Below are 25,317 nucleotides of genomic sequence, written 5' to 3'. Positions count from 1 at the left end.
ATCGAATCTCAACTGTAGGACGTGATCCTGTTGAGTGACTTGTTCCTACTGCTGACAGGTACCTCGGGAGTTTCTTTTCACAGAAAACATTTGTAGACCTTGCTAACACACTGCCTTATGAGGTACCCAATTGAGTGGTGCATTCCCGAAAGCGTAACGATTAAAGGAGTATTTTGCCTCCCAGAGAAGCGAGCACTAACACACACCACTACAAAACGCCTCTGAAAACAATGACAAACAGTTGTTTTGCCGTAATGAAATTTGTGGAGGAATTTGGGAATGATTACTTGACATTTGGGGCGGGGGAGATACTAACTAGCTGATCTTCCTCCAGTCTTCAGCAATCACAATTTATTTTGTTTCCATTTATTAACACAAATTTTAGTGATTGGATACACGGTGATTTTGCCCATTTTTTGACTGGGAAGTCATGCTAAATTTTTAAAAAGAAGGTAAGGAAAACCTAGCAAAAAAAATGAACAGGTTTGCTCTATTCATGTTTGCCTTTGGTGGGGGGGGAAAAGAAGACAGTGTTGGTAACACAGGGATGTTTTCGTTACTGCTGAGCAGTGCTTACACAGCGTCAAGGCCTTTTCTGCTCCCCACCCCACCAGCGAGTGGGCTGGGGGTGCACAAGAAGTTGGGAGTGGACACAGCCGGGACAGCTGACCCCAACTGACCAAAGGGATATTCCACACCATATGATGTCATGCTCAGCATAGAAAACTGGGGGAAGAAGAAGGAAGGGGGGGACATTTGGAGTGATGGCGTTTGTCTTCCCAAGTAACTGTTATGTGTGGTGAAGCCCTGCTTTCCTGGGGATGGCTGAACACCTGCCTGCCGATGGGAAGTAGTGAATGAAGGCCCTGTTTTGCTTTGCTTGTGCGCGCGGCTTTTGCTTTCCCTATTAAACTGTCTTTATCTCAACCCGTGAGTTTTCTCACGTTTACTCTTCCGATTCTCTTCCCCAGCCCACCGGGGGGGAGTGAGCAAGCAGCTGCGTAGGTGCTTAGTTGCTGACTTGGGTAAAACCATGACAAGATGACATCTAGAAAATGACAAAAATGAAAAGGAATATGCTGGATAAAAATAATAGCATAGGGGCTAGTCTCCAGCCAGGCAGATGAGGTATAAGGAAAATGTTGTGAATATGATCGAGTCTTGATTTTGTTAGGAGTCATCTGCTTCCAGCACTGGGACTGGCCTACCCAGGGCAGCTCCTTCAGCCAGCGCTCTGCTGCAGGAGAGACGACCTCTCAGAACAGGATTTATATGAGCTGTGACACAGATAATGATGAGTATTATGTGTTCTGTAAGAAATTTCTGTAAGAAATGAGAACTATCACTACCAGTGAGAAGTTTGGATGAATGACTTCTATAATGGAGATGGTAAAATGAGGATTTCAAAAGCACTGTTACTACTAGAAATTTATCTGTCTTAATATTTACTAGGACAAAAAAGTAGGTAGGAAAGAATGAAGACAAACAAATGGGCATTGCTTTCTTTTTCTATCTTTCTTAGCAAAGACAATCGTAAGAGAGAATTAAGAGAGGGAATTAAACCATCACTTCAGCTATTCATTTTAAACAACTTCAAGCACATTTAAAAAGATATTTTTAGCATGTTCCTGAGAAAAAGAAAAAACGTGACTACGTTGGTGGCAACTGAGTTGCAGTAACAATGGAAAAAATCAGAAAATCAAACCGAGGAAGTGAAGAAATTTTGGCAATGGCAGTGACGGAGTTTGATTTACTCAGAAAAATCGTCGGCACGAACCTACCACACTTTTCTCCCATAGATTTTAACTGCCATCAAATAAAATGTGCATTGCAAGTAAGAACACTTGTCAATTTATGCCTCATCCTCAGTCCAGGCAAGCTTAAGACACTGAACTTCCCAGCTGTTTCACATCCCTTTAATCAGTGAAACAAAATCTGAATAAAAATAAATCATGAATAAAACCTGCATATTATTTTCTGTCCTTCTTGGGGCTGTAGAATTCATGTTAGCCCCTTCCAGCATGAAGTGAGACCTGGCGTGCCGTTGTAGAGTGTTGAGCACACAATTCTCTGTTTCTCACTGCTATAACATAATATAAATATCAAACACTAATTGAAAAGAGGCAAATGACAGATTTTTTTAAAAAAATGCATTTTGAAGATAAGAAAAACCAGTCTCAAACATTTCCTAGAACATGGAACACTTTGGTGGCTGTAATGCATTAGCATAACAAAGTGGTTGACTTCAAGTACAGATTTTTCTCATTTGCAAACTTGTTGATTCTGTCAGCTGAATACAGTTAACAGGCAATAAACGAACGCATACTTGATCTCCCTTTTGATGTGCTGTTTTACATCTTTTACAGAGCTTCTAAGTAAGTTTTTAATTTGTAGAAAATGGGTAAGATGCAAAAATATAGAGCTATGATATATTACACTGTTTCTTTTAGAAAGCTGTTAGAAGCGGGCTATTCAATGCTTATCCAAAGCTGATCTATTTAAACTATAAGAAGTAGATAGAGACACTTGATATTCACCTTAACAGGGTTTACTGACGTGGCAGGTAGAAAGGAACATTCATCTACAGAAGTCAGTGTGTGCATGGCTACGTACGTTCCAAGTACTTCAATATCTAGCAATCTTCCTATCATAGCCTCACTTTCGAAATGACAAGTTTATTCTTTTAAACAAAAGAAGTCGGAAAGACAGAAAAATCTTTTTAAATGGCTGCAGCAAACCAGGGTATTTTCATCTATGTATTGTCTGACTAGCTCAGGTTGTCTCAGATCTTAGTAACAGACTTTATAGGAAAAAAATCCCTGCTCGTACTCAAACAATCACCAGACAACATTCCTCTTGTATGAAAATAATATACCTTTAATTTATTTACAAAACTGGATGAAGTGGCTGTACTTCAGATGCACTGCAGAGCTTTCATTAGTGAACGATGTCACTAGTCATATGTCTGTATTTTCTTGATATCAGTTATAAAAACATACAATCAAACGAATCATGAAAGGGTAGTGAAGAATGAGATAAAAGGAATGTACACAGCAATTAGACAGAAGAGAAAAAAAAAACACCAATGAAAATCTTTCTATACCCACTTTCAAAAACGTAATTTTAAAAGGTGAAAACTGTTTTTTCACTACTTAGTAGATAACATGAATGGACTGATTTTTTGATGTAATGTCAACATCTACAGTAAAAGCCAGTATGTCTCAAATTTGCATGCTAGCTAGTAACATCTGTCAATTGTAGAAAAGTTTAATATATATGGAATACTTCTGGGAGCTTCGACATCACTAAGTGGTGAAACGTGTATGACATAAAGATAAGAAAATATATTTCTTACCTTCTGGCCAGCCATTTGCAACAACAAATTAAGCAGCTGTTAATAATTTCTGTCATTTTATATCTCCCATAAAAGTGCATGTAAAAAAAATTTCACAGAGGTGCTAGGTAGCATACAATTACAAGAGAAAGTCTTGGTTTCCGATACATTCAATTTGCTAAATTTATGCACTAAAATGAAAGATAAGATGCAGACATTGTGGTATCAGTTCTTTATCTTTGGTAAAATGTTTTCATTTTATTATAGCCATATTAGCCATTTTGTGCATGGTCTGCTATTATTTAAACCAACAGGAAACATTTAAATGGATATAAACAGTATCAGTGTATTATTTAGTACATTCATGACTTTCTTCATACATTCTTTGAGAATGTTGCTAGCATATGGGGAAAATGAGCAAATGCTACGGTCTATTATGATTTACTCCCGGTTTAACATAATACTTTTACTAGTTCTTGCCATCAGGAAAAAACATTTTGTTTTGCTTTTAAAAGAAAGGGATCAATATGACTCTAAGAACAACAAATTCTAAAAATCTGAAGTAAAAATATCAAGTATTTTATACTTTCTTACAAATGCTAAAATAGAAAATTACACTGGAAGTGACTTAAAATTTGATACTATGACCCATTTAAGCAAACAAAAAAGGACCACAGAGAACATCAACAGTTGCTCCAAGGTGTTCCAGCGACGGTCAGTAAGCGATTGCTGTCTTTACTGTCTTAAAAATCCATGTGTGACTCTCTCTCACCATTTCTATCAGTATTAAAAGAAAAAAAAAAAAAAAAAAAAAGAGGAAAACTAGTTTTAAAGCAGCACTCTCCAGTGACAAGTCATACAGCAAATTCACATTGGGTTCTGGGTGGTCTTTGTTAGACTTAAACATATTAATGGTGCAAACTTGACCGTATGAACCTAAGTTATACACACACAGTTATGCCTCCAAACAGCTACTAATTACACTAAATCAATTTGGCAAAGTGAGAGAATTCAATATCCCTACACCCAAAATATCCAGACGGTGCTGCATTCACGCAAAGAATAAGTTACATTACCACAGCTCATACGTGGGGACCCTGAAACACTGGATTCCATCACAAAACCAATCCTGGCACGTACTTTTTATATATGCAATTCAATATGAATACTGGAAACCTTTGGAATCATGATTTTGAGAGACAGTAAGGTCTAATATTTTTCTAAGTTCTTGTTTCGGGTCTTTTTGTTGTTGTTGTTGTCTTTGTTATTTCACAAATAGATTGGCAAGCAGGCAGTGGCAAGACATTCCACGGGTATAGGCTTGGGTCTGTTCTGCTGGCTTTAATCAGACGAGCCATCCGCAGTCACGCCAGCAGTGACACTGGACAAAACAAAAAAACCTCACAGGGGCAGGATCAAGCTTGTGGTGTCAATGTAAAAAAACCACCAAACCGTTCACATTGTGTCTACGCTCACGTCTCAATTCTTCAACAGTTAATTCTTGGTTTTAGAAATAAAAAAACTAGGTAACAGTCAAAAATGCAAATGAGACCATTCTGACCCGTTCTTTGACATGGTATTATTATTTTCAGTATCTCAGTATCATCAAGAACAAAACAAATGTGAAGCTGCAGTTACTGTAGAAGCAAAGTCTAATATTCCAATGATTTCCAATGAACATGGCACTTTCAAATTTAAATGAAGTTTAAATTTCAAACTCCGAATTAACTAAAAAAAACCTGTTTATAAGGGTATAATGAAAAACTGCCCCTGAAGAGCACAACAATTTAAAAAAAAATTCCTTATTATTAGAAAGTGATAAAAAAGGAAGATGCAGAAATGGGGAGTGGGGTAATACAGTTTCAATACATGTATTTGCACCAGTGAAAATCATGCTCTTAGCGAGTCATGGATAGCTCTATCACCGTTGACTTATGGTCTTTACCCACGTACAAATGTAGTAAGCCACTTCCCACTGCTGCGGTGCCCACAGAGATGCAACACACACATTAAAACGCAACCAACTTAGTGCGTGACTGTCCTAGATGCTGAGCACCCTCAGCTCCCGACAGGCCCCTCAGTCTAAACCAAAGCATAATCCTGACAATAATTTAGTGGTCAAAGTCTTAGGAATTTAAAGAGCCTGTCACTTTTTTGCTTTCTTTGCTTTTTTCAGTATATCACACTTTTTTCTGTTAGGACGCCGGCATCTTTCATCAATGCTCGGTATACATTCATAATGCCATACTTCTTCCATTTTCTCCACAGGGTAAACTGCCTCCACGTAATGACGGATCAGTCTCAGTCTGATAGGATCGAGCTGTTTTTTGTTACAAGCACCTGAATGGTTGTATTGCAGTCTGAGATTCTCCGGAGTAAAGAGTTCGGGAAAGAGTCTTACGAGAAGCCTGGCAGCAAAGTTGCCGACTGACAGGCTCTGCTGCACTATCTCTCTTACCTCCTTATCAGACAGCAAATACAGAGAAGGCACAGGGAAGTCTGGATTAGGAACAACGAGTTCGTCAAGTGGTATCTTGCAAAAATCCTTGCTGCTTCTTTCCGGTGGCAGCGGCGGCCCTTCGAATTCCTCTCGAAACCTCTCAGGGTTTATTGCATAGCTGAGAAATTCCCTCCTGTCGGGCCCTGGCACATGGATTTTCCGTTGCTGTTGGTACGTGCGCCTTTGCTCCGTGTCTCTTCGTCGACACCTCTCGTCAAGCTTCCCAACAAACTCCAATGTCCACACTCTGTCATTCTTTGCTCTGGGGTACAGTATCTGCACATAATGTCGAATTAATTTAATTCTAGTGGGGTCGAGCTGTTTCTTGCCTAAAGATCCACTACAGTTGTATTGCTTCCGTAAGTTTTCATGAGTAAACAGTTCAGGAAATAAAAGAACAAGCAATCGAGAGGCAAAGTTGCCTATAGAAAGACTGCTTTCATATATGCTTTTAATCTGTTCTTTGTTCAACAGGTAGTCCGGCACAGGGACATCAAAATCGGGAGGGGGAAAGTCAAGTTTGTCAAAGTCTATGGGTACAAGCCAAATTTTTTTTGAGCGTCTGCCAGGTTTTTCGTATTCAAAACTGTCTTCCACTTTTATGATTGATACATCATCTGGTAAACCAGAAGAATCGTAACAGTCATCTCTCATCTGATCACATTCACTTCCATCCATGTACGTATTTTCAAGCTCATCGTTTAGTCGCTGAACACACTGCTGCAACCAGGCTTCTTCTTCTTGCACATCTGGGAAGTAAATTTCAGTGTACCTACGGATTATTTGAAGCCGATGAGGATCCAGCAGTTGTTTTCCAGAGTCTCCAAAGCAGCTGTACCTTTCAGCTAACTTTCTGTGGTCGAAGAGTTCCGGAAACAATCTGTGTAACAAAAAAACAGAAAATTCCCCTGGAGAAGAAGCTTCATCTAAAAATTCATTGAGATCCTGAGCATCCAGCATGTAATCTGACGCAATGGCATTACTCCTGTCCAAGGACAAAGCTTCCTCCTGCTCTTTATCCTCCATAAAATGAGAGGATTCGACCTGCTCAGTCTCATAAAAACTGGACGACTGACCATTCTGCTGACTGTTTTCCATTTCCCTTTGAGCCCAAAACCTGTTGAAAAAATCATTGACTTGAGGCAAACACTCCACCTGCCACACGGCTGTATTCTTCACAGAAGGATAACAAACTTCCACATAGTTACGGATAAGCTGCAGATGAAGAGATTCAAGTTTCCTTTTGTTGAGAAAGCCACATGCACTGCAGCTTCTGCTGAACTCATCGTCGCTGAAGAGCTCTGGGAAGAGCTGCACTAGCAACCGGCAAGCTAGGTCTCCGCCTGACGTGCTTTGATCCATGATTTGTTTGAGCTCCGCAGAAGTCAGCTGGTACTCCGGGGGAGGCTTGAAGTCTGCAACGGACTCTGCTGGACTGACTTGCTTTTTAATTCTGCTAACCTCCAGAGACAACAGGTCAACTTTACTGTGAAGCTGAGTCATATTGGTATTGAGGGTGTTAAGTGTATAAAACATTTTCTGTATCAAAGAATATATATTTGGGTCAGAATCTGCGGTGGCCGCTGTTATGGCAATGGCTGCAGCTGAGTCCCTTTTGCGTTGGTCGTTCAAAGTCCGAAGATGCGAGGGACTGCTGGGGTTGATTTTTTCAAACAACTCATAAGAAGCAAACTGCTCTGCTCCTGGTGGGTTCTTCTTCTCTGTGATTTTGTGTGAGATGCCATAGAGAGGTTTTTTATAAGATGGAGTGGTTATTTCACTGAAGGATTCTTCTTCACAGAGCCACGTTACGTTAGGATTCTTGTTCTTGTTTGGCTGCTCTGCATTTACCTGAGTGGGTGAGCCAGTATCTCTGTTCTTCATGTTTGAAAGGGGGCCCTTTGAATGAATAAATATTGTATTAGTAAGACTGCCTTAAAAATATAAGCTATAAATATGTGCCCCTTAAGCAGGCATTGTTACCTAAATATAGAAAGTAAAATTTTCTCCAGAGGACTTAGTTGTGTTAAATACATCAAAATCAATAAATTCACTGGGAAAAATAAAAATACAGTATAGTATTATTTAGGTTTTTATTTTTTTTATTTTGGCTCGTGGCTTTCCCCATGGAATAGAAATGCAATAATAATCCTTAGTACTCTTCACCCACAGAGCTCTAAATACTCTCCCAAATTAAGTATCATCATGCTTCACCTTGCATATGAGGATCTTGGGCTGTAGAGAATTTGGGTGGCAACAAGTCAGCAGCAGAGCCAAGAATAGAATCTAGATTTTCTGACTCCTCGTCCTGTGACCTTGCCACTGCCTCCAACAACTGCATTTAATGTTCCAGCACTCTCTTTAGGTTAGCTTTTGAAAATACCACAAAGGCTATAAGACAACAAAATTATGCTTATCTCTTCTTTCTGATGTGAAAGGTTTATACAGGGTTTTTTTAATCTTTATAACAGTGTACAACTCCTAAACAAGTTCTAAGAATGACTGTAATTTTAAATAAGTATTCTATTTAAATAATAAAAACTTAAAACCAAAGTGAAAAGTACCTTGGTATTGTCTTTTTAAAAAGGGAAGCCTAAGATTTCTTTATTTCTGAAAGGCAGGGAAGTTTAGATTCATGGGTTTCTAATTTTCTAAATTATTTATAGCAAAAACAGTAATGAGCTCTTAAGGAATTAATGTTCTCAATAATTTCTAACTCTTCCTCATTGCTTGAAATTGGAAGCAAGCATTTTCATCAACTCATAGCAAATAGACAAGGCTTGGGTGGGTTGGGTTTTTTTGCAAACACATGGATATTGCAAATAATTCTTAGGAAGTTAAGTAGATACAACAGAATCAAAATCCAACACACAGAATTCAAACACGAGAAAACATTCACAGATTTTAGAGAAGACTGTACTGAAACATTTTGCTTGGCTTGTTCCACAGAACATTAATTAGATAAAAAAAAAAAAACCACAGGATTTGCATTCAAGTATTAAAACAAATGGAATGCAGACTTGAGGTCTGAGCTAGAGCCACAAGCAATTTGAAATTCTAGTGAAAACCCCACCACGTCCTACAGTGAGGAACTTGAATTAAGGTTCCTTTCTGTTTCTGAAGAAACAGAACTATAACCCTCATTAAATTAATCTGGTCCCTATGTGTACTCACACTTGGCATCTGCTTACTGCAATGACAAATTGAATCTAATTACTTTTTAATTTCTAATGCAATGTATACTCAAAAGAGGCTCAGAAAGAACAAGCTCGTTTCCACTCCAAGTTTAGAAACCAGCAGACTCAATTAAATTGAAGCTGTGTTTCCAAGTTCTGCTCTCATTCACATCATACAGCCCTACATAGCAAACCTCGTGTTTTCACATCCAAAGCTGTGTGGATGAACAGACGATAAAATGAAAGCATAATGCAAAGGCAATATATTTCACAGCGCACAGAATCCCAAGCTGTGGCGGTGCCTAGGACACCCGATTTCCAGGTCCCATTTAGAAGACTGTCCCTCCAGTCCCACTCATATTAAAGCACATTTGCTCTGAGGACAGTGAGGAACCAGAGTCCTGTAACACCACCACCTATTAAAGGGTGACTTTTACCCCAGCAAGTGGTATGATATACCCTAACTAAATCAGCTTTTTGTGACTTGTAAAATACCAGAACACAAGAGACCGAATTGTGAGCAGACTGAGAGGCACATTGCTCCCACCTAACTGTAGGCCCCTACGCTGGGAATGAAGTCATCATACCCCACCTATACTTGTCAGTGGAGAAACAGAGGTATTTCCAGATGGTAACAGAGCTCTCCGAAATAGACATCATCTGAAAGCAGGTCATGAAAATCTCCCCTGACAATAAACGTAGTTCTGCTCCCCAGTCAGAGACCTAGACTGAATTATAAATTTCTTTTACCCTTTTAGATCAAAAGAACAAAACAAAACTGCAATTCTGGAGAACACATTTCTTACACATACAGTGATAGCTGCTACCTAAGTAGCATTAGCATCTTCTTCCATTAACACTCCTGTTTACAGAGAATATTCCAAATATTCCTTCACATACAGAGTATAATTCATTCAATTCCTTCTCTACTAAATAGCTTGCCATGGGCCACCAGCTGCCTGACAGTTCTCATCAGAACTCCTGCCGTACCTTTTTCCTAACTAATTATATAATAAACCTTGGCAATATAGGGGTAACTCCTACTAATGCGCACCTCGCACACAGAGCCAGGGCAAAGCAATATTAGAATGTGTATTAAACAGCACAAATTCATTGTCTTAAGTATCTTATTGCACTTTGACAGTGAGTATTGTGAAAGTTTGCATCCTCAGTTTTGGAAGCCGTGCTCTGGAGGAGGAGAAGTGTCCACGCTAAGAACTACAGCAGATCTCTGCTGCGATGGCAGCAGAACTTCTGCCCTTTCACTAACGCAGCTCACAGTGTTTGGATCTGATTGCAGGATGGATTTGGTTATCTGCATTTCAGAAACACATAGCCAGTGTTCTGCTAACAGATGACAACACATTTGGGCCTACACTTCAGGATTTTTTATTTCAGATGCATGCTCGTTTTCTTTCCTTTTGCTTTTATCTTGGCTTTCTACAGTTTCCATCTGGGAACAGCACTATCCACAGCACAAATACATGGCTTTTCGTAAATTCTCCAATTAAACTAGTAATTAAGATTTTTAATTAGTTTTCTGTAACATTGATCTTTAAACATCAGTGTATTTCAGATAATACTACACCCATTTAAGTTGATCAGTTTTAATGTACCATCAAAAATAAGCAAAGATATTGTTCTATGAGACTCAATGTACATAAGATAGTGCTGCTTTTTATACTACATTTGCACAGCAAGATTTTATATTATATACATTCTTTGAACATTTGCAAAATGCAGTATTTTGGTAAACATTGGCCAATATAAGTAATCGTGAAATAGTCTCTCACATTATCTCTTGAAGCTCTAAGCCAAGTTTTAAAAGTTGTTTAGTTATTGCTCTGTTCAGTGCTAAAGTCCAGCTAATTTATGACCTTTATTATGCTTAATAAATGAAGTCTAAATATCTGTAAGAATACAGAGCATAATATTCTAGCATATGAGTAAAGAAGAATAAATATTTGAGCAAGAAACATAAAAATATTCTATCAAACACATGAGAACTTGGAAATGTCTTGCACACAAATTTTTTAAACTTACAACCTTCTATACTTCTTTTTAAAGAAAATTAGGGAAAATGAATTTCTGGTTATGAAGTGACAATCAGAATTAAAAAAAAAGCTAAATGTCTTCTGATAGAAAGTCATTTAGTAATATAATCACCAGCCCAATAGTACAGTTATATAACATAAAAATACAGCTCTGCTTATATCATACATAGATGCCTATGTGATGTGTAGTAAAAATATACTACAAGCACAATATTCTCAAAATTAATTAACATTTTGTCCTCTGTTTAAACAGAAGTAGTTAATGAAGTCAACTAAAACAAAATATTGGTACTAGAAAAGTAATTAACTTTAAAAATGTTGCTAGGATTGAGGACTATTTCTGGTTGGTTATTTAACTAAACATGCTGATTCACTGGGGTCAGTCAAGAATGAACTTTCATCATTGTTACTGGGTCACTTTCTGATATCATAAGTCCAAAGTTATAATTAATTTCAAATTAAATTTAAAAATGTATTAAAGGCAAACAGCAAACAGTAAAATCCAAAGCAAGCACAGTTCAGAGACCATTATGAAGCTCTTTTAAGAATCTGAATGTAAGTGAAAAAATTGCAAAAAGAGAAAGAGAAAGGAAAAGAAAGAAACCCTGTAATAAGATTAAAACCTACCTACCACAGGTATTCAGGGAAAAAAAACAGCCCCAAGAAGTCAGAGAGATGACAGTCAAGAAAAAGAAATATGAAGAGCTATGGCTAGAAAGGAGAAATGAAATGCACAAATACAACACGGAATAACTGGCTAGGTAGCAGAACAGCAGAAAAGGATATGTGCATTAGAGTAGGTCATAAACTAAATATAACCCAGGGCCTGAAGTTATTCAAAAGAGGATGAATTTGAATCTAGGTTATTTTAATGAAGTGCTGAGTATGAAGAACAAGAGGTCATTATACTGCTCTAGAGGGTGTTAGAAGAGATATGACTACCCAACACCGGACACTACCCTTTCAGGAATCCTAAAGAGAACAACAAAAATATAATGAGACTCCTGAAGAAGAGCTGAAAAAACAGAATTTTAGTCTTGGAAAGAAAGGGCTGAGGGTGGACAACATCACACCAATTTTCCCATGTGCAGAAGACTTTTCTAGAAACAGATGATCACTGCTCTCCCTACTGAAAAGAACAAGAACAAAAAGACACTTGCTCAGTTTCAGCAAAGATTAATGAAAATCTCCAATTGCTAGAGAGGTGACACACTAGAACAGCATAACGGAAGAGACTGGGCATCTCCTTCACCAGCTGGACAAACATCTGGATCGTCACAAGTGAGATGCTGCACCAGCAGTTGTAATAGATTCTGCTGTTGATGTGCTGAAGTCTTCTGCATCCCTGCATTTTTACCTTTCAAATAATATACAAATTTATACTTGTCTCACTGACATCAAAATCTGTGTCACGGAAGGAAGAATTACAGCCCTGATTCTACCACTGAGGATCCAGCTGAAGGACTGTGTGACATGAGAGGGACTGTAATCAGAGTCATGCTTAGTTAATCCAAATCACTACCTGCTCCTATGTTCTCTGACAAACAACAAAAATATACTTCACATGAATGAATTAACCTATAACTGTATTTCACAGATATGATTGCTCCCACGTTATTTAAAGAAATACCCAGACAAGTAATGTGTGCAAACTGGGTTAAGATTAGCCGTATTTGCCTCAAACTCGTTACTAATGCAAATCTAGTTAAATGACTTGCATTTCACTTATAGCGGCAAGGAATTTAGCCTATGAAATATGAACAGAAAAATCACACAGTCATGTATAGAGAAGTCACCTCTTGTGTATAGCGTCTTTTCTTCACACTGGCTAAGACATCTTGCTGGCTCCCTGAACCATCACAAGCAAGTGAGGTCTGTTTCCGTTTGTTGGAATCCTGTAGGCAAGTAACTGCGCCATCCAGTGAGTGTTTCTCAGCAGATCTGGATGTTACTGAGCAGTCTAGAGCTTCAGCTTCGTCTTCTGTTTCTACTTTCACAACATTTTTTTTAGGAATTTTTACTGGAAAAAGAGAAGGTTTAGAAAGATAAAGCACTCTCTCCAGAAAACCATGACACCCTTAATATAATCTTTTGTGGTTTGTTTCTATTTATGAAAATGTGTTTTGAAGAACATTATTTTTTATGACTTGTACGATAAGTGTATGCTGAGGCCACCCCAAAGTCAAGTTTTTATTATGCTAGGAACCATTCAGTCATCCAGTAAACGACAGTTTCTTCCCCAGAGAAGAGTCTACAGTATAAACAAATAAAGTTACAGTAGGAAGATTTTTTTGGAGGGGGAGGAAGGATGTAGAGCAGAAAATATAATGAGTAACAAAGATAATGGTGTATTTTAAATAGCTTTTTAAAAAACATTAATGTAATTTGTCTCGATCCAAGTGCATTCTTTATCAGGTTACAAATTCAACAAGTATTTTTGCCTGATCATAAATTACACAAAGTATAATATTTTACCTTCATCATCATCAGTGATTTCAGCTGAATTCATCTTCTATCTCACTAAAGAACAAAACAAAAATACAAAAATAAATATCAGCATCTTCTGGAATCAGGAAATATCTACATCTGGTTTTATAACTCCTTTTAATCTAGAGCCATTGGGCATTAACAGCCCACAGATAATTTTCAGTCTGTACATTTATAATAACTAGCTATATTCAGTAAATTTCATGGCCATCTCTAGACCTGTCAACATGCAAACTGTCTATAGACCTCTCAACATGCAGACAACATATGACAGCTAGGAAAGCATTTCAAACTATATGTCTTCTTCTGGTATGGAGAAAAGTAACAGTCATTTTAACCTTCTCTATAAAGTATCTTGGCAGTATATAAATGGAAGTTAACTGTATTAAACTCTCCATCCTGTACCAAGTCACTACTACTTATTACAGTCAAATGTTTTTAGATTGTCATTGTGGGTGACCCCAAGTCATTACAGAAGGAAAACTCATCATAAACTGTAATATACATGCTGGAGTAAGTTTTCATTTAAAAATCTTTGATCTTTTGATATGGATTGCGTCAATTCAAGCAGAGCAATCTGCAGATCTACAGTAACTACTTGTTTTCTGTCAGCCTTGAAATAATGCAAGAAGGTTTTTTGTAAGGAAAAACAAATATATGTATTATTCTAGCATAATTTTAGCATTACTTCTCACATGAAACACAGCTGTATTTCTGTTTCCTTGAAAACTAATTTTGCAAGTTACCTGGGGGCAAACATCAATCTGTGGACACGTTCCTAAAAGATATTCTAAATCTTTTGGAGATCTACAAAGCAAACAACCTAATCAGATCTCAGTGACTTTACAGGGCACACAGCTGCAAACTGACACTGGTAAGCTAGTGACTGGTTAACTGTCACGCACTGCTCATGTTCATCTACACACAGCATTATGTTTACTTGGCCCCAGAATATTATTACTTTACATTTTCCACAGTTACATTCTTCTTTCAAATAGTTTTCTTTCAACTGTTCCTGCCTACCCTTTAGCCAAGGTCTGAAATCAAGACAGGCTTCTCTCTGGCTGGAGCAAGTGAATAAAACCAATCAATCAAAAGTGTACGTACAGCCCAGGAGTGGGAATTATAATGAAATTTAAAAGAGAGATGGGGAGAGAAAGAGATAGAGAATCTATTTTGGAGGGGGGGGTAAGTCTCTACCTCTCTTCTGAATAGTGTTGAACAGAATTTTTTTTTTTAATCTCAAAATACTGTTAAAAAACTCTGTAAACACTTGAATGCTGTGTAGCTATGAATTTTTCTTTGTCAGTAACTGATGGCTGTTAACGGTAAATATAAGATCCCATTCTGGATAAGATTTTGTATGGTTGCACTGTAACGGGTAGCACACACACACCCAAACAAAAGATGCATGGAGTTATAAGATTAGCTCATACTGGGCCACTCTAGAAGCCAAAATACTCTTTGATGTGCTGATCTTCAACATGGCCCCTATATATAGCCTTGTAAAGGGCATCCTCAAGAGGATAACGTGAGATTGTCTTCATCATCATGTCACCAGAAAAACTCTCTCTCGGTTGGATGTAGAGCTACTACAAACCCCTTAGATATCTACTCCTTTTACCCACCATAATCTCCTATTTCAGGACTTGCATTTATGAATTGATCCACATATAAATTATGTCATCTTAACAGTACTATAATCACTTCACTTAAACTTTTGCAAACTCTGTAGAGACATAACAGCGTGAAAATTAGTGGCCCACGCCAACTTCTAAACCACCTGATAAGCACTGGTGAGGGTTAATGCCCGGTCTTACTGACTCAACAGTATTTATGAATTTAGACACAGCCACTACAGCTCTTTATGAAAAATCCTAAGACAGTGTACTTGGTACAGCACCATCAAAAAGTTATGCTGGACCTTAAGAAAAGCAACATAGTACTAAAGGTTCATATTTTGCCCTGATATCCCAGATACATTGATACTCAGTGCCTAGATCTTTCCTATACTTTCCCACACTGCACTAGGCTTAGCTCTGAGGGATGTGGTACAAGACCAACATGAGCCAGTGCTCAAGAAGTGTGACACAGTTTTTTTGTGAGGGCCTGAGGTGATAGTGAGCAAATCAGACGATACCACTACAGAATACTCTGTAATGGAAATCAAAATGGTTTTCCAGATAATCCTAGACTGCTCTATCAGAGAAAAATGCTAAAAGATGGTAAACACAGAGCCAGAAGGGAAAACTATAGAGGTGGCGGTGGGCGGAACGACACACAATATTTAGGAGGGGATACAGGGAATTATATTTTCCTTCTAACTCCTGCTATTACTGCTATTCAAATAGGAAGAAAGCTTTAGGAGAACTCCTCTGAAAGAATACAAGCAAACTGGAAGGAGAAGACAAATGAGGATCTGAGCAGCCACTCTTCAAAACTGGAAAAAAGTGAAAACTAAAGCAAAGCACATATCCTGGTTAACAGTTAACTTTCTAAAGGAGGCAACGTCAGGAAGACCAAAGCTACCCCAAACTCAAGTCAAATAACATTATGTCAAAACACTGTTTCACAAATTTGAAACAAAGTGTTATTACTTATTTTGATTTTTTTTTCTAATTTGAAAACTGCCAGCATACAATTGAAAGTGAATAGTCAAAAACAGCATCAGAATCAATGAGGCCTAGAAAGACTGGGTTTCATATTTGAACTCTCTGGTGCCAAACAAAGCATGAGCTCCAACCTCTTCCTTTTTGGGAGCCCTAGTAATATCTCTCTCCTTATCTGGTTTCCTGTCTTCTTTATGAGATTTGTAAGAACTCAGGTATTATGAGAAAATGAAGCATATATAACAGCTTCTGTCAAGAGACAGGATTCAATTGCCCCTCTGATTTCCTGCCTCATAGTCCCACCTGCTCCCTTGGTCAAGCATGGGTGCCCACCTTAACCTTCAGCGAGCTCTTCCAGCTTGATAAACTGACAGAAAACAATTCACTTCTGTCTTTGCTGGGTTACTTTTCTTGTAATTCAGAGAGGTAAAGGGTAAGGCAAGTAATCAGGCCCAGCTCAGGAGTATGCACGAGGTTTGGGACGGAAAGAAGGAATTAAAATCTCTCTCTCTCATACCAGCAAGCCACTGGCTTGGTTCAATCATTTCATTAAACTTCACTTATCATCTATTTACATCACCCTCTTGCTTCAAATTTGGGTAGCAACGGACTCACAAGTGAGTCGTGAGCGGACAGAGAGATAGCAACAAAGCAACTGTACCATCGCTTCCACATGAAATTAGGGCCCATGGGAGAGGGAAAGTCTGTGTGTGCACGAGAGCTTGTCCATGCATGTATGCCTGTCTACGTAAGGTTAGCAATTATTGTGTCGATTGTTTAAAGTCTGCTAAAGATAAAACATTTCAGATTCTTTAAAATACTGTTTGCAGTGCATCGGTACTTATGAATAATAATTATTGACTCCGTAGAAGAGGCAGCAGTGTCAAAACCTGTTTTGAGGTAGCATTCTGGCCCAGATTGTGAGAATAAATAAAGATGGAGTAAAAAAAGACCTAAAAGACCTTAGGACAAAATAGCACAAAAAGCGATCGAGTGAGAAATCCACCCAGTAAAGCAAATACCTGACAGTTGTCCCTTGTCATGTTGAGTATACAAACATATTTCATTGTTACCTTATATGTCTTTTTTCAAAACAGAATATATTTATCATCCTTAGCCTAATACTGACTCAATGCTATCTACAGAACAGCAGTTAGCTAGTTCTAGGAAGGAGTGAACACCCTGTGCTGAATTTGGGAGCCCGGGTCTGCAGCCGTGACTGGCAGAGCAATCAGCCTTGGCAGCTTTATCTCGCTGGGATACAGACGGATGCCGCAGTACATCCTATTTTCTGGTGAAAAGAGGATCTGGAAGGAGGATTCCAGAACATACCAAACACCTACAACAGCAGCTACGTCAACAGCCAGATCTTGATCCTAATGAAGCTGATTGGAGCTGTAGCCTAAGCACCCGTATGTGTGAATTTTAGCTGAAACTTCTTATATTTCCACCTGAACTGATCAAAAAAATAACGCTTTACAGAATATGAACATAAACCTTAAACTTCAAGTTTTAGGATTTTGCTTGTAAATATTTTAATTTGTGAACCAAGTTATTTTAGAAGCATTTTCTATGGATTCTTTGGTTTCTATCTTGTGTATAAAGTCAAATTCCAAAGAATGTGTGAACAGTTCAGAAACACCTAACAAAACAGGCCTACCTTAGGTAAATGAACATATTGGGGTTTTATGCTTATGCTAAAACATGGGTAAAACTCAGAAAGAATAACTCTTATAACCCTGATTATGGATCCTACACCTCTGAACACTAAAAATGAAGCGAATAGCTAGAACTCTCACTTTTTCTTCAAGAGACTCTGCCTTTGATTAATGGCAGTCTGCTTCTAGTACAGTCATTAGCTAAACCTACCTAATGTAGGATAAACAGTAAGATGTGTAGCACTTGGACAAATTCAACAATCAAAGAAGAGATAAATGGACCCCATCCTCAGAACGCAAACAATAAATCGTTAGATTTTACTGCCTACATTTCATCTACTGAGAATGGTCTTCTTGAAAACAGTATGTAGTTTATAACTTCTATATAATCAAGGTCTCAAAAATAAACACCTTGCTGGCGTTTCAGCGTGTACTCACCTTCCCATCTAAACTGCCTTGATAGCTACTAGTGCTGGTACTGTACAGATACCTGTGCTGAGCCACTGCTAGGTGTCATGCAACGGAGCCTGTGTGATGCCAGCGCTCACCTGGAAAGACAGAAACATTCCTTTGGGCTCAGCCCTCCAGACTCACCCACGCATCCTGACACTTCTGAAACAGTTAAAAAAGATGAACCAAAAAGGATGGTTTCCTTAAAGGGATTAAAGCTTTGTTCTTCTAAGAGAAGTGAATAAAAATACCTGGATTTGCAATCATGTAAACAAGGATCCTATTCGTTTTAAACTAATGTACGATGAGCCTATTTGCAGAGAACAGATGTGATATACAGCACTGTGTCCCCCTGTTTCAAGTTAAGCTACTCCTAATAAATTGAATATGCATTACAATCTAACTCTAGACACCAATCTCAGTGTGTTTGATTTGTGATCTTATGATTTGCGATCTTATGATTTGCAGCAAGATCCAGAAATCCCACTCAGCTACCAGCTAAACTTGTAGGTGGTTACAGATACCAAGTTTCTGGTGGACCACATACACAAAACTTTTTGAGCCCTGCTGGGACTGCGGCACTAGGAACTCCTCTGCATCTGGCCTACTGGCTAAGATTCAACAGCCATTTTCAGAACATGCTCAGTACTTCGGGACTCTCATAGAGGACAGTCATAAATAAGTGTAGGGTATTTCACTTACCAACGGCACAATGCTTAAAGAGGTATCTGCGAGCCAGAAAAAACCTGGGGGGGTTGGGTTTTTTTGTTTGTTTGTTTGTTTGTTTGTTTGTTTGTTTGTTTTTAAAACTTTCCTGCTCTTGATTTTGCAGCAGGGACAAGAATTCAGGTTCCTAAATCCTAGAAGAGCGATCTAATCACCATATTATGGCACGCTGGAGGGCATGTGGGAAGAAGAGCGGTGGGCCAGAGCACGAGGGGCAGGGAAAGAAGGGGGGTCCCAGCACACCTTGGCTGTCACTATTGGCCGAATCCCCTTCCCACAGACCCTGCCTTCCCTTCTTCTCATCAGATTTAGACGAGGAATGAGACAGATCAATGAAGGGACTTAACACTCCCTACTTCCACTGGTATCACTTAGACACATGCCTCTATTCAAAAGACTTACCAGGTTATGATACTTAATTGTATCATTGTACCATTTTGGTAACAACATTCAACACCGAAAGGGTATTACCTGTGGCTAAACAGGGGAGCTCAATGCATAGCGCAATGCTGCGAGTTCCAAAGCACGGAAGAATACCTTAAAAACGAGGTTTTGGAATGTTTCTCTGTGCATTTAGTGCTAACTACCACCCTGATGCTGCTTTTGCAAATAGAGCAAAAAATGGGATCCATTTATCAAAAATGTGCCTACCCGAAATATGCACTGAAGCCTTAAGGATTTAAAGCACTTAGGTACACAAAATTTTATGAGTAAGGGAGCAAATTGCAAATCATACTCTAAACATATTTCAGCCTCATATCATCTAGTATAATGCATAATGCTACTTAAAAGTAGCTTAAAAGTGTACCCAGTTATTGATTTATAAACCAGAATTGAATCACAAGCCTAAGTTAAATCATCCCATGATGTGCATTCTCCTCCTCCTATTTACCACCTAACAATTACTCATGTGTTAGCCTTGGAGGATGCCTTCCCTACCTGTCTTATGATTGTGACCACTGTAAAAGCACAACGCAAAGAAAAAAGATCTTGCTGATAACGTAAGATCAAGGCAGTTCTCTGTCTTTGCAATGATTCTTAAAGAAAGCCCGATTGATCACTTTCAAGTTCTGACTTAAAAAACCAAACAAATAAAGTCCACCAGAAAAAAATAGTTGTTCTGCTGTTCATAACTAAGAAAATAACTCTTCACTCTTCAAACTCCCATATCTAATGTAGTAAGTTCTGACAACTGAAAAAAAATAGTGTGAAAACCACGCAGAAAAATATAAAAGTGCACACATGCTACACGTGGAAAGCAATTCTGATTTCATAACACTTGTTAATTATAACTACAAATGTAAATGAATCATTATCTTAACTAATATACTCTAATATAATGAGAATGCCCATGACCAGTTTTATAGAAGTCTGCTATTTATAATTTAAATGCTTGCACAACACTGTACTGTTCAGTTCGTTAACACATGGTAAACATGTAGATGCTGCTTCTTGAATGCACACTATCCCACTAAGTATTTTAGCATCTTCATGTAGGTTGGAAGAAACGTCTCTAATTCTTCATCATCGATTATAAGAATGTTATTAAAAATACAGGGGTTTAGACATTGTATACTAGGAGATGTTTATCCCTTTTCAAGCCTCATGGTGGTACATTGCTTCATATATAAAACTCAGAGGCTTCAATGAAAATATTCTAGTTGAGCGTCATTTGCTCCTGAAGAGTTGAATTGTTCTTTGCATTTTGGTCAAAAGTTATGATACACGTGCTTGCTAGTAACATTAAATATGTGTTTAATAGTGTGTGTGGAACAAGCTGCTCAATTTCTTTGCCTTCAGCATGCAGTGAAAGATACAACACTCCTCTTAAAGCATGGGTAACCTAGTAAAGTTAAGGAAATGATGGGAATACCAAAAAAGCTGATATTCTAAAGAGGTAACATTGGCTAAATTTTACAAGATCTGGACATTGAACTGCTGTTTAACAGCCAAAAGTAGCATCTCCTCTTACACATGCCTTCCTGTAACAGGACTTCATCACAAAATTGCAATGGTATTATGCTACGTAATTAGAGTACAGCTTACCCAGAGCCAACCAAAACTATTGTACATATATTCATCCTCAGCAAGGGACAATGATTAATCAGTCTCGTAGTTAGACACTCACCAGACAGTCAAGTGTCTGAGGTCCTGCTCCCTGTCTCTGGGTCTCTGTCTGTATTTCACGTAGAACATGCACTGGATAAAACACAGAAAGCGACCGATGCTTCCCAAGGGAAGCCCACAGTCTTGAAAGCTGGCATGGGTAGGTGGAAGTAGTCCCGTCGCGTGCAGCAGGTGAGCGAGGGCTGCTCTAACTGCCTGGTGACAGTGTGAAAGGCTGTCCCTCGTGAGGTTTTAGAAGAACGATTCCTGCATAACGCTTTGAAGTAACGAGAGCAAACACCCGTTCTCAACACGCAGCCCTGCAGTCCCAGGAGGAGACAGGACCGAAGGCAGGCGCCTCTGCTCAGGCTGCCCAGGAGCTGCCTCCTGCTCAGGGCGCATGTTGCTTTCCAGGCTGTCTCTTGGAAAGCTCTCCTGCTGGGCTGCAGGAGAAGCAAACCTAGACAACTGCGAGTTCTGGCTTCTGCTTTCGGAGCCAAGTTAATCTGCATCTTTTACATCCTAGCTGTGGCACTGGGTTCAACAATTTCAATATTGCAATTATCCTCAGGGTACATTTGATTCCTCCAGTTTGTAAAAAAGCAATGCAACTCAAATTCAATTCAACTGAATTACACATAAATACCACTCCAAAATTGAGCTGTAAAATGTATTTCTTAGAGGCAATGTTTGCCTTCTGTTCAGTTCCATGGGCCAGTGATTTGACTTTAAATATCACACAATTTTGACAAGGCCTTCTCAAAAAAAAAACCAAAAACCAAAACAATGTAATTTTTTTCTGGACTTTTTTGTGTTATCTTTAATATTTTTATTTTCTATTTAAGTATCCTTCTACTGCTGAAAACCTCATCACCACACTCATTGGTATGAGGTTCAGAATAAACAAATAACTAGAAAGAGTGACTGTCAGTATGCTGCCTGAAACAACGTTACTTACTAATGTTACAAATTACACCTAAAACTACTGAAACAGACAGAAATTGGGGAGGGAGGGGGAAATCTGTATTGTTTGATTTGTACACCTGACTATACTTTGCATGTATTTAGTCAAGTTTCTTTATAACTTGTGATGTTTCTGAGCAAAAATTTTGAAAAGGCTTGGGAAGTTACCTGAAAAGGTAACAGGTTGAAGAAGTCTGATACCTGAAACCACCTTAATTTAAAAAAAAAAAAAAATGATTTAAAATTGACTACCCATCTTAAAGAAACTGTGAAATAAGAATGTTTCCTCATATACCTGAACAATGAGCAAAATGCAAGTAGACAATATAAAGAATACTCAAGGCAGGTGCTTTCTATTCTATCAATTTTGAGATAGCAGGGTGCTGCCAGTGACACAAGAGTGGAGTTTTTGAGTAAAATTTATTCTTGATATCCAGTACTGACACTTGAAATATTAAATACCTTACAAAACAGTATTCCAACATTACAATCATGTTCCGACTATAAATACATGTATAACAAGTTCTAAAGCTATGAAAAAATATTTTTAAAAGAACCAGCAGATGTTGTTGGAAGCACTACCCTTACGGACAATAAAATCCCTATACTTAACATAGTCTGAAAACCTCCTCTGCTGCCCTGTGGAGGAGGACAGGAAGCCCCAAGTCTCCACTGAAGCCAGCCTGCAACAAGGGCATTTTGCCAATAGGACTTACGGGGCATGTTCTCAACTTGGATCTTTTTTTATTTCATTTTGGTTACATCTGCGGATGCAGTTTAAATAAAAAAATAAAAAAAAACCCTACTCTTCTCACTTTTCCCACAAGTTGCCTAAAGCTGAAGTTTTCTCAACCTGTCCCCCGCACTTTATCAAACACCAATTTAACCTTGCACTGGTCAGCAAAATACTAACCTAGTTTATTTCCAGCATTAATGCATCAATTTCATTTTGCTTCAATTAGGTGTCTTCCCCTGGTCTATTAGAAACATTTTGTTTTCCTCAATGCTTCACTCTCTCTGCCCTCATTCTTTGCTTTTATTTTAAAATACTCTTCCATCTGAACTTTGTACAGACAATTTAAAATCTCCTCCAAACCGCACTCAACTCTCCTTTATTTTTATGCACTGGACTTACCTAAGCTATGAAAATACTTAGCAAAGGTAAAAAGCGTGGTTGGTCCAACGCTGAGTTTGATTGAGCAGGAGAGAAAAGGAAAATGTATCCACATATACTGGCAACTATTTGTTTTATCAGATGCAATCACTCACGTAAATCTATAATCGGATGACAAGGTACCAGCCAGAAGCAGGGAAAAGGCTTTTCTTTCCCTGTTTAAATGTCTCTGCGCCAAGGGTCGGGCATACGCCGTTTTTTTATAGGTGGCAGCGACAAACTCTGCCCGCACTTCAATCCAAAAAGCTGTGGGACTGCGTCAAGGCTCTGTGGAAGCCGTCACATGGCCGCTGGCCTGCCGCCGGCTCGCATTCTGCTGCTTCAGAGTTTGTTCCCTTCTGTTTACAAAAGGCTGTGCGGACACACCGCAGGGGAAAGTAGGGTAGAGGCGGCGGGCCACCCGGGCAGAGGCGGACGGTCCCCCCGCGGCGGCCTTCTCCGCTCCCCGCGGGGCACGACCCACCGGCAACCGGCGGGAATCGTCGCAGAACCACCACCACCCCCCCCCCCCTCGACGCTGCCGCCACCATTTTTGCGGCGCGGCCCCAGCCCTCGCTTTCGCAGGGCGCGCAGCCCCGCGGGCTCTCCCCTTCGCCCCCCGCACCGCCGGGGCTCCCCGCCGAGGGGCGGCGGAGGCGGCGGCGGCCGCCACGTGGGAGCGGCGGAGGCCCCGCCCGGAGGCGGGGGCTGCGGCGAGGACGCCCCGCGCGCCCCGCACGCGGCGGCCGGGGCCGCTCCTGCGGTCAGACCCACGAGCCCGCGGCGGCGGCGGCGGCGGCGGTTGGTGCTTCCGGTCCGAACCCTGCCCGGGCGGATCTATGTGGCCGGCGCCGGGGGGGGGGGGGGGGGGCGGGGATAAGGTGAGGCTGGAGGTGACGGCGGCGTGACCGTTCCACTCTCCCCGCTCCCTCGCCTCCCCCCCCGCCCCGCGGGCGGAGGCAGCCGGGCCGCAGCGCTATAGCAACGTTCCAAGCGGCGAACAAAGAGCCCCCCGCCCCGCCGGCCCGCGCCCCGCGGCGGTGGCGGCGGGGCCAGGAGCCGCGGCCGGGGGGAGGGGCCGGCCCCGCGCCTCCCGCTCCCCCGCTCGCTCCCTCGCTGGCGCGGCCCCCCTCCCCGTTCCTCCCCTACCCGCCGGGGCGGCGCTCCCCGCCGAGGGCTCCGCGGAGCGGCGCCCCCTCCCGCCGCCCGGCCGGGCGAGCGGCAGCGGCGGCGGCGGCGGCAGCAGCAGCAGCAGCAGCGGGACTTACCTCGTCTCCGCGCGGGGGCCACGGCAGCCCCGGGACGGCGGGGGCGGGCTGGAGCGGCCGCCGCTGGTGCCCGCGTTTCCCCCCCCGCTCTTTGTGTGCGAGGGTCCGCGCGCTGCGCTCTCGCGTGACGTGACGTGACCGTGTGTCATTTCCGCACAAGGACACTGAGCCCCGAGCCGCCGCGGCCAGCGCCACCCGCCGCCCCGGGGCAGGGGCAGAGGCGGGAGGGGAGGGGGGAGGAGCAGGCCGCTCTCCCCCCTCCCCCTCCTCCCCACCCCCCGCCCTCCCCGGCGCTGCCACCGGGAACGCGCGGTTCCCACTGGAGACCCCGCGCGCCCCCGCGCCCGCCGCGCGCGCCCCGCCGCCCACTCGGGGACGCGCGGGCGGCCCCACTGCCGCCCGCCCCGCCACGCGCCCCGCCACGCGCCCTCCCCGACCCCCAGCGCCCGCGGGCGGCGCGGCGGGCACGGCCGCACGTGGGCCGCAGCTCGGGGACGCGACCGGGCGTGACGGGGACCGGGACCGCGACGGGGACCGGGATGGGGCGCGCTCGCCGCAGGCAGCCGCCGCGTGGAAGCGCGCTCCCGGCCTCGCGCGGCCGGGTGGTTCCGCGGTCTCGCGTGGCCGCGGCGCCGGCACCCGCAGCCGGGCGCCGCGCACGTGCACGCGGGGAGGCGGTGGGAGCGGGTGTGCGCGTGCGCTGCCCGCGGCCGGGCGCGAGGCGCGGAGGACGGCGTGGGGCGGGGGAACGCCGTGCCCGCGCGCGACCGGCGGTCCCCGCCGCGTGGCCACGGCCGGTGACGGCGGGCGGCGAGCACGTGGCCGCGCGGCCC

General features: G+C 41.5%; 1 protein-coding gene across 6 annotated transcripts; it reads right to left on the bottom strand.

Annotated features, from left to right (window-relative positions):
- Positions 1-2,910: 2,910 nt before the first annotated feature.
- BEND3 (BEN domain containing 3) lies at positions 2,911-24,678 on the bottom strand. 6 transcript variants are annotated; one of them, XM_087777243.1, is made up of 6 exons: positions 24,485-24,678; positions 18,257-18,366; positions 13,540-13,584; positions 12,861-13,084; positions 5,793-7,733; positions 2,911-4,111 (listed from the first exon to the last, which is right to left on the bottom strand). In XM_087777243.1, the coding sequence occupies exons 3-6, from the start codon at positions 13,571-13,573 to the stop codon at positions 4,103-4,105; spliced, it is 2,208 nt and encodes a 735-aa protein (XP_087633369.1). In that variant the 5' UTR covers positions 13,574-13,584; positions 18,257-18,366; positions 24,485-24,678; the 3' UTR covers positions 2,911-4,102. The 6 variants fall into 6 exon arrangements, with proteins under 6 accessions (XP_087633369.1, XP_087633363.1, XP_087633366.1 ...); XM_087777237.1 differs by having other exon boundaries at positions 2,911-7,733; XM_087777240.1 differs by lacking the exon at positions 24,485-24,678 and adding an exon at positions 21,123-21,292 and having other exon boundaries at positions 2,911-7,733.
- Positions 24,679-25,317: the final 639 nt, after the last annotated feature.

This window comes from Nipponia nippon, unplaced genomic scaffold (genome assembly GCF_047370975.1).
Source record: "Nipponia nippon isolate SJK-2023a ecotype South Korea unplaced genomic scaffold, ASM4737097v1 scaffold_4, whole genome shotgun sequence".
Taxonomy (NCBI): domain Eukaryota; kingdom Metazoa; phylum Chordata; class Aves; order Pelecaniformes; family Threskiornithidae; genus Nipponia; species Nipponia nippon.
This window is presented reverse-complemented; position numbering and strand designations above follow the sequence as displayed.